The 16,063-nt window shown below is 44.8% G+C and overlaps 1 protein-coding gene across 23 annotated transcripts in view; it reads left to right on the top strand.

The window, feature by feature from the left end:
* The first annotated feature begins 4,264 nt into the window (after positions 1-4,264).
* LOC105690611 (collagen alpha chain CG42342) overlaps positions 4,265-16,063 on the top strand; it is a 121,099-nt gene continuing 109,300 nt past the window's right edge. For 10 of the 23 annotated variants that reach the window (XM_048657199.1, XM_048657196.1, XM_048657198.1 and 7 more), the window contains exon 1: positions 4,628-5,782. In XM_048657199.1, the coding sequence (XP_048513156.1) occupies positions 5,380-5,782 (403 nt within the window). In that variant the 5' untranslated portion in view covers positions 4,628-5,379. Of the gene's footprint in view, positions 5,783-16,063 lie in introns of all 23 variants that reach the window. The other 13 variants (XM_048657192.1, XM_048657193.1, XM_048657187.1 and 10 more) reach the window with 10 other exon arrangements.

The following is a 16,063-nucleotide window of genomic DNA, read 5'->3' as shown; positions in this document are numbered from 1 at the left end:
CACCGATCGCAATGCAATCGCTTCCTCATTTGTTTTTCCAAATCGAAGTATACGCGTTTTCAAAACGCTATTCTGTAATAAAATGCAAAAGAAAAAAAAAGATCCGACGCCACTCCGTTTGATTAAAAAATAAACTCGAGTATGGGATCAAATAATACGAACACGTCGACACAAAAACGGCAAGTGAATATTTGGATCGAGGCGGCGGAGGGGGAGCAGGTTTTGTCTTTTTTTTTCAAAATTCACCACCCCGCTCTATAAATTGACTTCTGGACGGAGGGGATGGGGTGGTGTAATGATCAAATCCTATACAGATTATATCCCGGTAGATTTTCGGACTGGTTCCCGCGATACGTGCGCACTAAGTGCACACGTGTATCCGTGCGCGCCATGGGTGGCTCGCGATGTATGTACGCTTCCTGCCTACTTGTTCGGGGTTGAAATAGCTATAAACCACGTCATACGTAACGCTGAAATGGCTCGTTGACGGTGCAGCCTGTAGCTCCGTAACGGCGGCGAACGTCGCCTCGCACGTTTGTAAAAAAAAAAAAAAAAGCAGCAAAGCTGAGACGGAGAAGAAGAGACCGAAAAATGAAACGGGTGGAGGAATATATAAAGAGAGAGATAAGAAAAAAAGAAAAAAAAAAGGATAGGCACCCATACCGATCTCCGATGAAGCGGGATCGCCGTAACGACATCGGTCGAGCAAAGTTTACGGTACACGAGAGATCCTCTTTGTATATTGGGTTTGGAATTACGAATTAGGCATACGATACGCCGGTTTACATTTGGTCGCGTAACGCGATCGTCCCAAATCCCTTCAAGCACCTAGAGATGAGATCAAATTATAGCTTATAGACTATAGAGCAACGGCTATTTCAGGTAATACGCTCGCCGGAATAAACTCGATACTATAATCTCGGATTAAAGATTCAACAAGCGAATCTCGGTATAACCGGGCCGACGCGCCGTGTAAAATGAGATCTGTAAACGAAACGACGAGGCTGCGAGAAAAAAAAGAAAAAAAAGAAAGAACATTTCGCGCATCGTGCGACGGTCGTAAGTCATTCGACTTACGCAACCGCGGGATCGGTCAGCAGTCGGAGAATACAAGAGCGAGGATTCATCCGACGATCTTCGCAGACGTGTAGAGATTAGGACTCGATCGCGTACTCGGTGTGTGACGTTTGAAAACTTTTGGTCAGATAAAATTTACGGTTGTTAGGGACGAGCTGGTGATGGAATTCGAATATATCTGGCGTTTGACGATACCGGGGGCTATTATAAATCCTCTTCCCAGCTGGTCTCTTGGACTGAAATCGTTGCACTCCTCGGCTCCCTCCGAGGAATATTATAAGTGATTACGTATTTTTGTTTCTTTCGTTTGTTTATTGTTGAGGTGGACTGAGATATACTGCAGCGAAATGCACGTAGAGATATGAGAGCAACGCTTATATATATCGTTCCAGGAAATTTACGGCCCTTCTTAGCTTACGATTAGTATAAAGCTGCCAAGAGGGGCTTAAGAGGAGGTGAAGTAGGGGCAGGTCATTCGACATTTATGAACTCGGGTCTGCCAAGACGGCGCCTCTATTTTACGTAAAACCTTTGCCACGTCGGTCGATTTGAAAAGGCTGAAAATTTCTCAAAAAAAAAAATAAAAAAAATAAAAAAAAAAAGAACCAAGACCTACCGATGAAGAATTCGTTGTATCTCTCTCCACGACGCGAAGAAAAATTAAACCAATAATCGAGAGACTCGCGTATCGCGCGGATCCTCGAGTGAAAGATAATGAATTTCCAACAAGTCTCGTAAAACGGACGCGGTTGATCAATTTTTCTCCTAATTTTTTCTTTCTTTTTTTTTTATTATTTGCACCATCGTATCTTTTTAATAGAACATTTTCTCGGGCTGAGACCGAGCGGTATCTGCACGTACGTACACGTATATAGTTATAACTGTAGGTACGGCGACGCTTGCGGTGGGCAAAAGTTTTAATTGGTCATTTTTTCTCTCTCTCCCCGTACACGCCCGTAGGTACGTACGTACCTACCTACCTACTTCCCATGTTCGCACGCTAAAGACCCTAAAACAACGTGACTCGCGTATAAACAAGGTTTTTAAAGCCACCGGTTTGCCTTAAAGTACTTTTGCTCCAAAGTCAGCGAGCGCGGGGCATCGGTGACTAACAAACTTCTTACGCCAAATTACGTAGAGACGTAACTTCCCGTCTTCATTGCGCGGTTCCCCGGTTTTTCCTGCCTTCTTCTTTTTTTCAACATTTTTTCGTTTTTCATTTTCTTCGGGGGTTTTTTTCTTTTTGTTTTTCTTTTCGAGCGCAATCTCATAACACTGCGATTTATTCTTTCCATATTCGAAAATTGCTGGCGTCTCGTGTGCGTTGGCACGTTTTTTTCGTACTTGAAAAAAATAAAAAAAAAATAAAAAACCAACTCGCACTGTGCAGCCGGGCTTGTAATAAAATATAATTTACACGAATCAAGTTAGAAAGGAGCTATCCGCTGGAAATATACAGGTACTCGGAATCCCATTAGTTTATCAAGAGTGAACCCCGATAAATCGATAGTTTCGAAGAAATAGACGGGGTGATTATAATACCGGAAGTTCGGTACACTAGCAGCTACCCAAGAATTTGTTGTGTATAAAATATATTCGAACAATGTTGAAACTCCGCGAAATAATTTCCTCTTAAAGCGTGTGCAAGTGCTCGCGTGGTGAGTATACCCGTCGGAATACCGAACGAGCGAAATAACAAATCGAACGATTCGACGGACGATTGTTTCCCATTTTTTTCTCTCTCCACAGCGCGGGACACCGCTCCGTTCGTCGGTCGCGTATTTTTCGAAAATCCGAAGGAGAAAAGGTTCGAAGATAATTTCCGATTCATCCCATGACTCCGACCGTGTGCCGTGCGTATGACGCACCCATCGACAAACTACGGATGGTCGCGTTGTAGTTGGTTCGATTGGAAATATAATACGGACGATAGCCAGGATGTAGTCTATATAGTCTATAACAACTTCCTCCGGTAGTTGTGCGACGAGTGATCCGAGGGGCCGGACCGCGCGCGAAGTCCCGTCGCATAATGTTATAACGACGAGCCCTGACGTTCCTACGTATATGTATATATATGTATATACATATATATATATATGTATATCTCGGTGTGTCGTCCGTAGATGTCCGTGTCCGTTTGTCCCTACGTCCGTCCGTGCCCTTGGGCGTCCTTTTCGTGCCGAGCCCCGTTGAACGTCGATGATTTCGCCGATCGATCGGTCTCGATAAAAAAAACCCGGTGTGACGCAATTCTCTTACTTCCGCACGACGGACGTTCGTTACTCTTTGCGTAAATATAATTACGCCTGAAGTTCGAAGGAAAATCGAGGCACGCGAGGGACGCCACGAATGAGTGACGACGCTTTCGACGAGGATACGAGGTGGATTAGCGTAAACGTACAAAGATACCGCAATCTTTGCAGTTCGCGATTCCCTGTTTTCTTTTTTTCTTTTTTCTTTTTTCTTTTTTTCGCTCAACGTACGACCCGCAAACGCAATTGACCGTACCGCGGCGCATGAGTCATTGGTAGAGAGAGAGAGAGACCTACACACGGCTGGGCATATAGACTGAATCGATAAAGCTGGTCTTAACCATTTTTGCATAGATTATTCATTACGGGGGGTATTAATACACCCGGTCATAGGATTTCAGTTTCTACTTAGACCGAGAGACCGTCGGCGAACGTCGCGAAATCGTATCGACGGACGTTCGACGAATTCTTTACGGAATCTCGTCACGGGGTAACACCCTAGCGTTGACTACTACTCTCCTCGGTGACGTTACGATGTCACGTGAATAACGACCACTCTCCGCTTACCTCGGATCATTATCTTCTCGCAACGCGCTTTACAAACGTTCGACGGTCGTAACGATCCTCCGATCGCGGCCTATGGGTGTAACGGGGAGTACCGGGGACCTTTCTCGGTATTGCTTCGTTGATCTCGCGTCACTCGATGAAAATGAATGCTTTTCGTAGATCTCCGACGGCGAGATGGTAACGTCGAGATATTACGCGTTGGTCATACGCGCGGTATTGTACGTCGGCCAATGGTGCGTACGCACGTTCAAGACGATCGCTATTGCGAGTACGCAGCGTGTACTCGTTACGGGCTATGAGTTGCGGCTAACCCTTTGGAGTTTATAGTTTAGGGCCTGCCGCTCGAGTGTAATGTGCGCGGTACTTATAGGCCATAGCCATTAATTCGTGTTTCATTCGCTTAATTGGACGAATTGAGTTTAATTTTAGCGTGTAAGAGGAAGCTAGTAAAAGGAGAGAAGGGTGTTGATTGCGTTGATATTACAATATTTATGACGAAATTTTTTCGACGTTGTTTTATAATAATTGAAGTAGATTGAAGGCCGGATTGAACGTACATATGTGGACGCGTGTACATGGGGGATACCTATACGTGACGATCCCTATGTACACAAGTACCTATATACCATGTGTACCACAGGTTTACAGTAAACGCCGGTAACCGAGGTTTCACGAAGGGGACCGGAAATCAACGAATCCAGTTTACCCTCCGTTGCGGATCTCATGTCACCCCACCACATCCAGTCGTGCTGCGAGCACCGCGCAGCTAACTTCGGTAAGTCTTTCGGGGGTTTTGATATTTACGTACCTTCGTTCGTTCGACTGCCATTGTAATATACGCGTGAGTCGCACACGCCAATTTCCGATATTATCAATTGATCGTCCCAAATCATCGACCGATCTCAACACGTGCGATCCGCCCGCTCTATGTCCGTGGTAAAATTTGCGACGCATACCTAGCTGCTGAGTGCGTGAAAACATTATCAAAAGTTACGTCCATCCGCATTCGTATCGAACGAATTTCGCGCCCATTCGGGATTCGTTGATTCTCATCGGAAAGAATAATTTATTCGTCCCTTTTCTTTCGTTCATTTACTTTGCTTCATAATTTCAATTTGTTTATCACATCCTTCCCCTTTTCAAAGTTACCCTCCGATTTGCTTTGCGTTATGATATTTATTGTGCGCGGCTGATGTCGGCGACGACGATGACGATGACGAGTCAGTGATGATCATACCAGTGATGAACGTCGGTGAAATAATTAATCTGATTTTTGTAGAATAAAGAAAAAAAAAAAAACAAAAAAAATCTACCTGAAGTGAAAAAGGTTCGGAGTAACACTGATATTGACATGCGTTCGAAGAGGATGTTATCAGGGGGTTGTTTTCATTGATAATTTGTTGAATAGTGTAACGGTAAAGGTCGAATATAAGGGAGAGTTTCATGTCATCGAGTGTCGGGTAGTAAAGTTTCGGATCGAAAAATGGAATCTGACATAAACTGGCCGCGTAAGGGCCTTGAGGCTACGGTGCCAAAAAAATTTCGGAAAGGTATTAGCGGTCGGGTGGAAAGCAATGGATTTACGTGGTTTATGTGCACCCTGTGCTTGGCCAGTCTTACCATTTCCGGGATTTTAACATACCGGGAATTTCGTCTCGAGGCGAGACTCGCAAGTTTGGAGGCGCGATGCGGCACCGTTCAACAACAGCGGCAACAGCAGCACGACGATCACCACCAACAGATCCAGCAGGAGTCGCAGGACGTTCTGATACAGAGGCTCCGGCGAGAGATAGAGGATAAACTCGACTACCGCAGGGTTCAGCCGGAATCGACGGCGGTTTTCAGGATCAAACGCGACTCGCAGGATAGCTGCAACTGCCCAGCAGGTAAGGATTTTTCGAAATCTCACTCAATGTCCTGGACCATCGGGCGATCGCTCGTCCAGGTAAAACGCTCACCGTACACACCAGGAATTTCCTACGAGTTTAACAGGTTGTCCCGTGAGAACCTCATTTCTCGTCGAGGTATTCCGTACCGCCCGGCGTAATAGAGTTCCCGAGGATTTTACCTCGATAAAATCTAACCGTGAAAAGCGACAGAAGTACGAATACACCTGAATTATTAATGTCTTCGGTGAGACGACGAAGCTCCTCGGCTTCCGTCGTTCGAAAGTAATACAAGCGTCTGACAATACCGCGATATACAGTTTTCAACTCTATTCACAATGGAGGAACGAAGGATCTCCCTTTTTCTCTACGGTCCAGACTTCGACAACCCCTCCACCTTCTCGGCTCTGCACGAAGGAGGAAAATAGCCGCCGCATCAGCTGCTACCGCAAGCCGATCTTTCCGAACCTACCTCCCGGGTTTTCGGCTTCCGCCGAAGGGCGACTCTCCGTAATTTCTTCTTGTTTTTTCTTTAACCCCAAGGTCGTCGATTTCCAAGTAAAAAAGAAAAAAACAAACCAAGCTGACGCACAGTTTCGCATGCAAACAATTCCGGTATATCCAGAGACGTCTGCGAAGGGCTCGAGAACTCCGCGTAGATTATTCGCTACCCTCTGCGGTGGGCCAGGGACCGCGACCGACTAAAAAGCGAGAAACTCTGGTCACGTACCGTCGTAATATAAGGTGATAATTACCTACAACGTCCAAAGATGAAACGCTACGAGATTAGTCGCGTTTTGGTTAATAATTTATCGTTGGGTAACACCTTTCTCACTCCACGGCGTTATGCTACGATGAAAAATGTGTCTGGCATAGAAATGAATTAGCTGCATTGAGAATCACAAGAAGTCCCGAAGCGAAGAATCGAGTGTACTTATATCGCACGGTCGATATAAAGAAACCTCCTCACCGTCCGTAGACTCGTTCTCCGGGCCGGACAATTGTGAGTGTGATCTTCGTCGATCGATGGATCAATTACATTTCTATTGTCTCTCATCGGCGAAAGCCCTGACCCGGTGTCGAGCGTTGAAAAATATGAATTCGGACGGTTAATGGACAACCAGAATTCGTATTCGCTCTTTTGGCTTCACAAGGTTCCATCCGAACGATGTACATCCGTTTATCGGTTGTCCGGATTGTTTCGGAAGGGAATGTGGAAAGTCTAGCGGTTCTACGTGTTTTCTGCGTTGATCAAATGAACCGGGAAATTGTCCGTTTGATTAGTGATATTTCATCGGTAGTCGTCGCACGGTGCGCGGTAGGTGGGTGGTTGGTGTATGTTACACATACGTGGGCCCCGGACGTTCGCGGGTACATACGGCAGGTATTACCGGTGGTTTGATACTACTCTTCAATCGTACCGTTAATTCGAACGTTGTTATTCAAGCGGGGTGTTGTATTATCGTTGTCGCGGCCCACGGTACGTTCGTACTGTAGGGAATAAAATACAGTACGAACGTCGACTAATTTTACCGACAGAGTTCACGCTGATATGATGTAGACAAATATAGTACACACGCACTATTTCGTCTCTACGTTGATATCTCCCGAGTGTACGTGTACATTCATTCATTCGTTCGTTCGCGTTCGTTCAATCATTCATTCGTTCGCGTGCGTTTAACATAACATTCCGTCACGGTTGTCACTGCTAATAAATTGGTATATCAAGTGACCACTTCGCGTACCGATACAGCCGAAAAATGACACACGCACGCGGCGCACCGAGTTTCTCAATCTCGGTCGAGTCACGAAGGGTCAGCCGACGATGTAATCGGCGGATTTTCTATGATTATTTCGAACGTACAAATTTGCGGCCTCTGTGCGATTTCACGCGAATAGCGGTCGTCGTTGATCGCCGCGTTCCAGTTTCGGGTACAGATGAGAACTACACGGGCGAAACGCGTCGTGAAGTTAGTTACTCGCTGATTCGGTTAGTTTTCATTTCGTTGAAACGGCAAATCATATTAGCCCGCGTGACACGGTCCAACGTGGATGCTGCGGTTCGGGGTATACGGAACTACGTATTTACATACGTACCGACCCGTTGAGCTTTTCGGCTCCGTATTAAACCGACCGTTCAATATTTGTTTTGAACAGATTATTGCGGGTGTGTTTAACAAACTCGAATATCGAAAGAACTCGATGAAAATTAATTGAGAGAAGAAAAGAAAGTACGAGGGACGAATAAAAAAAAAAAAAAAAAAAAGAACAAAGTTTGACGACTGGGTTATGGAATCCCGTAAAGATACGAGTAGAGATATGAAAAATCTTAAAAGGGGCGGGTGATCCTGCGACGTCTCCCAACGGAGTTTACGGTCCAGGGAACTCGTCGTTGTATCCGCGGACTCTCGCTGGTCCGGCCTACAGTCCTCTCCACGCGTCCATGTTTTCTTATTACAGGTGTACTCGTAAGCCTGCCTTTTATGCTCAGGAAAAGTGAAAATACCCCGACAAACTCAACCGATCATACCCGTAATAGGATTAAATGCCCCACCGAGTACGTGCGTAAAGAAAAGACTTATACAGACAGAAACGATTCGAGGATTGGCTGATTTCTACTCGGAAGAAAAAATCCGATAACCGAGAGTGCGTTACAGGGAGCCGTGGGGTTCCAAAGAAATTCTCGAGATACCCCCGTAGACGCCGAATTTCTGTGCCCATTACAATCGTATATTTTATAATACCGTTCCTCGACGACTACGCTTCGCTCTTTCTGCGAGTCTTTGACATCGTTTTTTTTTACGAAATTCGACGAATTAGCGGCGGATCCTCCCCATCTCGGACGTCTTCGAATCACACAAATGGAATTCTTAAAATCCACGTCAGGACTCACATCGCGAGACTTATATATTTTTGGGGCAGATTGAAATAATTGTACGTTCAGGGGTTCGGAAATGTCGAAAATCGTACGCGTCTTACCTCGCTTCGGCGAGGACGAACGAAGGAAAGGTATTCAATCCCCGCGTGTAAATTTTGCAGAAGTACGCTAAGCTCGCATCTCGGTTCGATGGAATGCAAGCGGTTCGAAAATGAACGAAGCCGCGTCTCGTTTCGTTGCGGTTAAATCGTTCGAGTAGGAAATCGATATGCTTATACCGATGATTGCCTCTGTAACGATTGGTCCGCGAGGCACCGAACGCTTCGGGTACTCGAGCTCTTAAGGGCGAATATGAGGAGTGGGTTTCGCAGTATTTTCACCATTAATATACCACGAGTAGCACTCAATGATCCTCGAAGAGCTTTTAATCAAATTCTGAAGAGAGGGGCGTCGTGTATACCCTAACTACCCGGTCGCATAAAGAAACACTCGACTCGATTATAACCGATAACTCGAACGATTTGACTCATGCACAACGGATCGAATGAATAGCGAAAACTCGTACCACTGAAACCGAAACCGCGCAACGACCCGATGCGAAAATTAACTTATTTCTAAAACGGTCTCTCGATCGACGCGATACGTGAAAACCTGACGTCGTTGTACGGGAGAGTCTGTCGGCGAAGCGATAGGGTACGATCGATCGACGCTGGCTCGTAGTTAGGAAAGTTACGAAATTTCGTTAAAACGACCATACGCGCGAGAACGAGATGAAGTTATGACATTTTTGTCGTTGAATAACCTCGGAGTTGTGTTGAAAAAAAAAAATATTTTCCCTCCGAGTAGCGAAGATTAATCGATGTTGCGTAACAATCATCCCGGCGTCCGTACGGTACGCGTATACCTTTGCGACCAATAATTGAAGGTAGATATTTATTTCTTCATTTCCGTCGAATCTCCGCGGAGCCTCCTTAATTGCCAGATAATCTTGATTAGCTTAATTTATAACATATCTCTTCAAAGGGAAGATTTACTGTCCCAGTGCGAAGAATTTCAGATTATTCTGATAACGCACTCGAAACACAACCGGCTGTAATCACGAGTCGTTAGACTCTCGCGCGGCTCGTATAAATCACACACTTCACACCAGTCATCTGGATTTTTCGTAAAGAAAATTCTTACCAAAACTCAATGAAAGCGATATTTCACAGCGTCGCGTTGCTAACGGAATCGCCATCTCAATCGGCTAGAAAATTAGAAGTCGTTGAAAAGAGCCGTTGCGCGGTTGCGGTACACTTCTATTTCCGTGAAGACGATATACGTATACACCATGGTAGCGTGTAGTTCTGAGCTTCTGTTAAATATTCCCCCGTCGATGAAGGTATTTCAAGACACTTGGGGTGAATCGACTCGGTTTCCCCGCGACGCGTAAGGGGTGTTCGTGTTTCGTTACCCGTCATATTTTTACCATGGCGAGAGAATCACGTCCCCGACACGATGCATTTCTGGGTCAATTTCGAGTCGCCGGAACTCTTTTCTGGGACGTTTCCTGTTCTCGTCGTTACGAATCTTTCCTTTTTTTTCTTCTTTTTTCTCTCTTCTTCTTCTTCTTCTTCTTCCACTTTGATAAAATTGCGGAATGAATCCTTCGCGTACCGGATCCTTCTCTAACGAACCGTCATTCCATCTGAAAAATGACGCGCCATCCGCGCTTTCGCAAGGTGCAGGTACCACAGATAATATACCTACGCGCGGAATCCGAGGGAAAAATCTTGGCTTTGCCCACTCTATTTTTCTCATTCCATTCGTATCGGTTCGCTTCTCTCGTTCTCTGTCGATTCGAAAAATCCGTAACTCAACGTGTGTAGCGAGTTGCAGCCGAGATACGAACACATTTATTTGGACACCCTTTGAATAACTTTTGGAAAGCTAAAAGCGGAGGACCTTGTACAGGCAAATTGTCGAACCACCTCCATATACGTAGCTACTCTTCCCTCTCATCTCCGCGCAGAGCAGTTCTCGCGTGTTCCTACGTACCTTAACCGTAACTTACGCTCCCCGTACGTATGTAAGCGCGCGGTACATAAGGTTACGTACATACATCGTACATATAAACTAGTCGAGTACATATTGTCATACATTTAAGGGACTTACCTAACACCCTCAGCAGGCGTGCACGTACTCGCCGAGCGTACACCTTGATATTTGATTGTGTTGAGCCCAGTGAACGCGGAATATATGCAGAGCAAAGCTTTGCTCCAGTTTCAAGTCCTCTGTTTGACGAACATATTTCAACGACAACAGCTTCCTCCTGTATAACACAACTAACCACCACGGGCTATTCGTAAACTTTCACCTCTCGCGGTGTTAAATAGCCCGTGTATACTCCTATCGGTTAAATTAGTTAGTTACGATTACAGTTTGTTCATTTTTTTTTTGTTTTCTCTGCCGTCGCCGTTTCTCTTTCTCAAATTCATCACCCACGTAGCCGGGCTAGTCAGTGACACGTAATGAATCAGATTTTCGAATCAACTGAGATATGATTTGAACCTGTGTAATAAGAAGCGCATGATTTGAGCCGTTAGTTAAAGCTCATTTAGCTTAACGAAGCAATATAAATGAGCTGCATGCGAACGTGTGCGTATTCTATCGTTAGATGTCTCGAGTACATACACAGAAAAGTTGGTTCAACGAAAGTCAATCTGACGTCATATTTTAATATTTAATCAAGAAATGTTGCCCAGAGGGCTCCTAATTACCGTCGGTACTTTTTTTTTTTTCTTTGCTGGTTAATTTTCTTTCTCTTACACACTTCTGTTGCAATTTCTTTGAAACAAAAGGAGAGAAATTCTCATTACTTTTTGTATTTCATTCGACGATCAGCGATGAAAATATTGCAGGTGTTGTCGTGACTTTGAACAGTTCAGTTCTCGCCTTGCGTCAACGTACGTCCATAAAATCCAATGAGTAATCCAGCCCTCGGGTTAGTTTTTCTGCTTTTTTCGTGTACGGGACACACGTTGAATTCATCTCTTTTATTTATGAATATTTGTTTTATTTTCGACGTGAAAAAAAAAATTCGCTCGCGCGGATTAACGACGAGTAAATGGATGAAAAAAAATTCACGCCACGATGTTGGAAAGAGATCGTCGGCCCGCTGGATTAGCGTTTGGTCGAAAAGGCAGATGGGATTACACCTAATTTGTACTCGTGTTACGTCATGGCCATCTGCGCGCTCTAATTCACCGCTCAATTCTTGCGACGTTCGTTCCATATTTTCTTCAATGGTCTGCAATCGATGGAACGTCGTGCAACGCGAATACGAATTACACGCGCGTAAATCCGAAAAGAGTTTTTACCAGCTACGTATCCGTTGCATAATTTATACGCGTTGCCGGGCCTTCGATTCCTACACATCACGATTTCGAGGCAAATAAATTCAACTGCAACCCATTTTTTATCACCCCGATACGTTTCTAACTCTACCATCCCCTCGCTAAAACGAAACCTCCTCCTCCTCCTCCTCCTCCGCAGCGCCGCGAAATAGCGTTGATAATTTATCGATTGTCAAAAAAACTCGCTCATATAAATATACGTATGTAAATTACTCTTTTCGCTTTCTTTTTTCTCTTCTATTCGATAAACGATAGGTATGTACACGGCGTGGTTATGTAGGTATGTCGCATATGGTATATATCAGCATGCTGCAGCTCGTGACACGTGATACGATAAAGCAGGAACCGCGGGGAAAGAAAATAAAAAAAAAAAAGTGGAGAAATGAATCCCGATGAAGTAGAAATAGGAATAGAAATGAGATTGGTAATGTGAATGTAAATGGGAATAGGAAAAGTAGGGGAAATAGAAGACGAAGGAGAGAGAGAGAGAGGAGGGTGGAAAGTGGATGTGCCTTCGGTGGAGGGAGGGGTTGTAACGTGTGATTTCTGGGACTCGTGATGTGGATTGGTGATTCGATTCCAGAGCCCCCCCCCCCCCTCCCCCCTTCCCCTCTCTCGTACCTAACCCACATACCGTAGTAGCTACCCTTTGGAAATGTGTATAACGAGAGCACGTCTCGCGCGTTCCTAAATCGGGGTAAGCTGACCGCGCATATATCTCAGCCAAGAGTTTTGGATGGGCTGAAATTGTCGGGGGTGTGCGTCAGGTCGGTCGACTTCTTGCACCCTCAGAGCCTCCCTCTTTCGTTGCCCTTTCGCCTCGCCCTCCCCTCTCATCGCACCCGCGCGGTTTTCGAACACCAACGGCAACGGGTAGATAGATGTTACCTTCCCTGCAACGTACGTACCACCATGCATGCGCCTCCTAGCTGAGAAAATAATGTATGTGCTGTCAGGCGCATCGTTATATCGGTGGGGATTATTAAGGGTAAGAAGTTTGCCACAAGCTTCTCGCTCAAAAGGGAGGAGGAATAAAAGCTGCATCTGACAATGGCCTAACGCACGTATTGGGGGTGATTTTCTTATTTTTGCCAAAGTTGGAATTCTTTCGAATCTTGAAAAAGAAAGAAAAGAAAGAAAAAAAAAAGAGTTGGAAAGCGAACACTCTTTCCAAGTCACCGTTGGAAATTTTTCGTATCTCTCTTCAAACGAAAGACGCGCGGCAGATGAGAGTCGAGAAATTCCTCTTCCGCATGATCGGAATCTCGACGAATTTCCGAAGTGAAAAACTAACAGTTTTTTACCATCGATTCGTTTATTTTATACCTGCACCCTGCGATGCTGCGCAACAAAAAAATATACACGTATATATAATGAAAAAAGAAATAACAACGTGATCGCGGGAATCTTGATAATATTTTCTTAGATATTATGTGTCAGGGATAATTACGTGAACGCATATCTGCTCTTTCGTAGAGATTAGGGGCGGAAAAATAAAACTCGGGAATTATCTTTCTCCCGAAGGGTCGAATTTAAGCGAGAGTGCGTGAGGTTCGAAGGAGTCTGGGATCGGCCGAGGGAGGAAAGGAAGAGGGGGGGGAGGGGGATCGACTCTTCTTTTAAATGGTTGTATTATCTGAACCCTTTTTAAACCGAGGATTACACTTAATAGAGTTCTCAGGAATAGCCTGCAGGAAATATTATACACAATATACCTATACGTACGCAGTCTCTAAAAATCTATCTCACGTAAAGGGTCGTGAAAAATGTTTTCTCGACCGACTTTTAACTGCCCAACTAAGGGTGGAGTAAGACTAATTCTGATCTCGAAACTCTTCCCGGTACCGAGCAACGTCGCATATTTCAAAACCCCCGAGGTTTTCATTACCGCCCTCTACCCTCGACGAAACTTTTTGTTCCCTTTGTCATTATTTTCCACTCGCGAAATTCTTCATAGCCCGTATCACGAAGGGATTGTAGCGATTTTTTTTCTTTTTCTCTCATCGTCGCACTCCTTTTCATCATAGCTGGTGTTTGATGGAATAAAGTTTCAATTAGCAAATTGGAAATTGATCGCGATACGTTGGACGTTGATTTTTTTTTATTTTCTTCATTATTTTTTTTTTTTCATTCCCTTCGTCACTTGTGTAATTAAAAATTCGGAACGGGGATAGAATCTTTTGCGGAACGTGACCGTCGAGCGAATCCTCGTCGTTTTTTATTTTTTGTTTGTTTGAGCTAATCGTGTTACGTCAACGCGAAAAATCACTTAGCTGAGAGATCTTATCGGGTTTTGGACGGTGTTGGTCTGGCGCTATAAATCTCGCAATCACTCGGTAGGCGTCGAGACGCCTGCAGAGACGCCGTTATACGTGGCGTAGGGTCGACGATACCACGCGTTTCCCCCTTGCATCGTTTTCAGCCTTTATAACTTTAAATCAAGAGCGATGCGAGAGAAGGCGGCAAAGTCCTTCGGATGTTCGCCTCTTCCTTTTAAAAACCACAAAAACCACGTCGTCTCCTTCTCCGCATCTGCGGTATCAATATCGACCATAATTTTCTATTACCGGTTAGAAAAAACGAGGGTCCGGAATTCGCGAAGAAATTCATAGTTTCGTAAATGAAAAATTTACGGAACGAAATCCAGTTTGTACGTTGCGGGGAGCCTCTCAATTCATGCATATCGCGCCTCTGATCGATTCCTGCAGACCGATTTAATTAATAGCCAAGATTTCCTTACCATAAATTACGTAATAATCCATCTGACAATAATTGCACCCGTGTAACGCATCGATGCATCATTCCGTCGTTCTACCTTTATGTATACGTGATTTCTCGATTCTCTTCGGTCATTATTTTGCCTACGCTTCGTTTGAAAATCGCTTTTTCAACCGCGCATGCCTTTTTGTTAATTTATTTACTTATTTTGTTTGTTTTTTTTTTTTGTTCTCTTTTATTTTATTTTCTCACCACGCGTCACCCCAACGTAATACTACGGTTCTTTCAATTAAACCGAATATTTTGCGTTCTTTACATTTTTTTTATCTCGATACGAAATAGAGAAAACTAAAGGGTAAAATTCCACCTGTGATTCGTACGTGCCGAGAAAAAACAATGAAAATAATTGGAAAAAAGTACAATGCAATTATCAGTGATCGGCGTTTAGTTCACACAGCATTAGTTTCGTTCGTTCGAAATTAAGCACCTCTCGTCGATCCGATCGCGAGGAAGCTAAAAAGCGTCCGTTTTCTTTTTCTTTTTTCTCATCTACGTCGTTCGATTATATCATTGGAGGAATATTTGATCGGCGCGTTATAAAGCCCGTGTAATATCGTTTGGGTGGCGGCTATCCAGCTTCTGCTTTCGCTGTCACCAACACGTTTCCACTTCGTTTAAATTAGAAGAGTGTAGAGTCACGTACGAGAGGTACGGCCGCGCTGATAGCAGTGACTGACAGGGGGGAAAAGCATTCCTGATCTCTGGTGGCGACCCTCGTTAATTGTCAAAGCAGCGAGGTTTCTGCCGTTGAAACTACGCCAACTTTTCCTCCCCTTCGTTTTCATCCCTCCCTCCGTTCTCCCCTCTATCGCTATACCCATTCCTCCCCCTCCCAAACTTTCTACGGCTCGTTTGACCCTCTGCCGGACTCTTGACCGCACCGGACGAAACTTTCGGGCCGAATCTCCACCGGTTTCCGGCACCTCCGTTGGGAAATATTACTACTGACAATTGACGATTATTATCGGTCGTACGCACCGCCGCCAACGATTCGCAACTACCGACGATATACCGTGTAACTCACCGAGCGCGAGCACACGAGAGACGACACTCCGTGGTTTCTGATTTTTTGAACGCCGCAACAGGTCGCTTCACGGCACACTAAACTCCGCATAAAATCATATCCCTTCGCGATGTAGACCCGTGTTTCGAATTGCGGGTAAATTTGTACGTATGTTGCGGTTCGTGCGAAGTTTCGCGGCGTCGGTAGCCGAGGTGTTCTTTTTTTTT

The sequence above is a fragment of the Athalia rosae genome, chromosome 6 (genome assembly GCF_917208135.1).
Source record: "Athalia rosae chromosome 6, iyAthRosa1.1, whole genome shotgun sequence".
Classification (NCBI taxonomy): domain Eukaryota; kingdom Metazoa; phylum Arthropoda; class Insecta; order Hymenoptera; family Athaliidae; genus Athalia; species Athalia rosae.
Note: the sequence above shows the minus strand (reverse complement) of the source record. Positions and strands in the feature narration are given on the sequence as shown.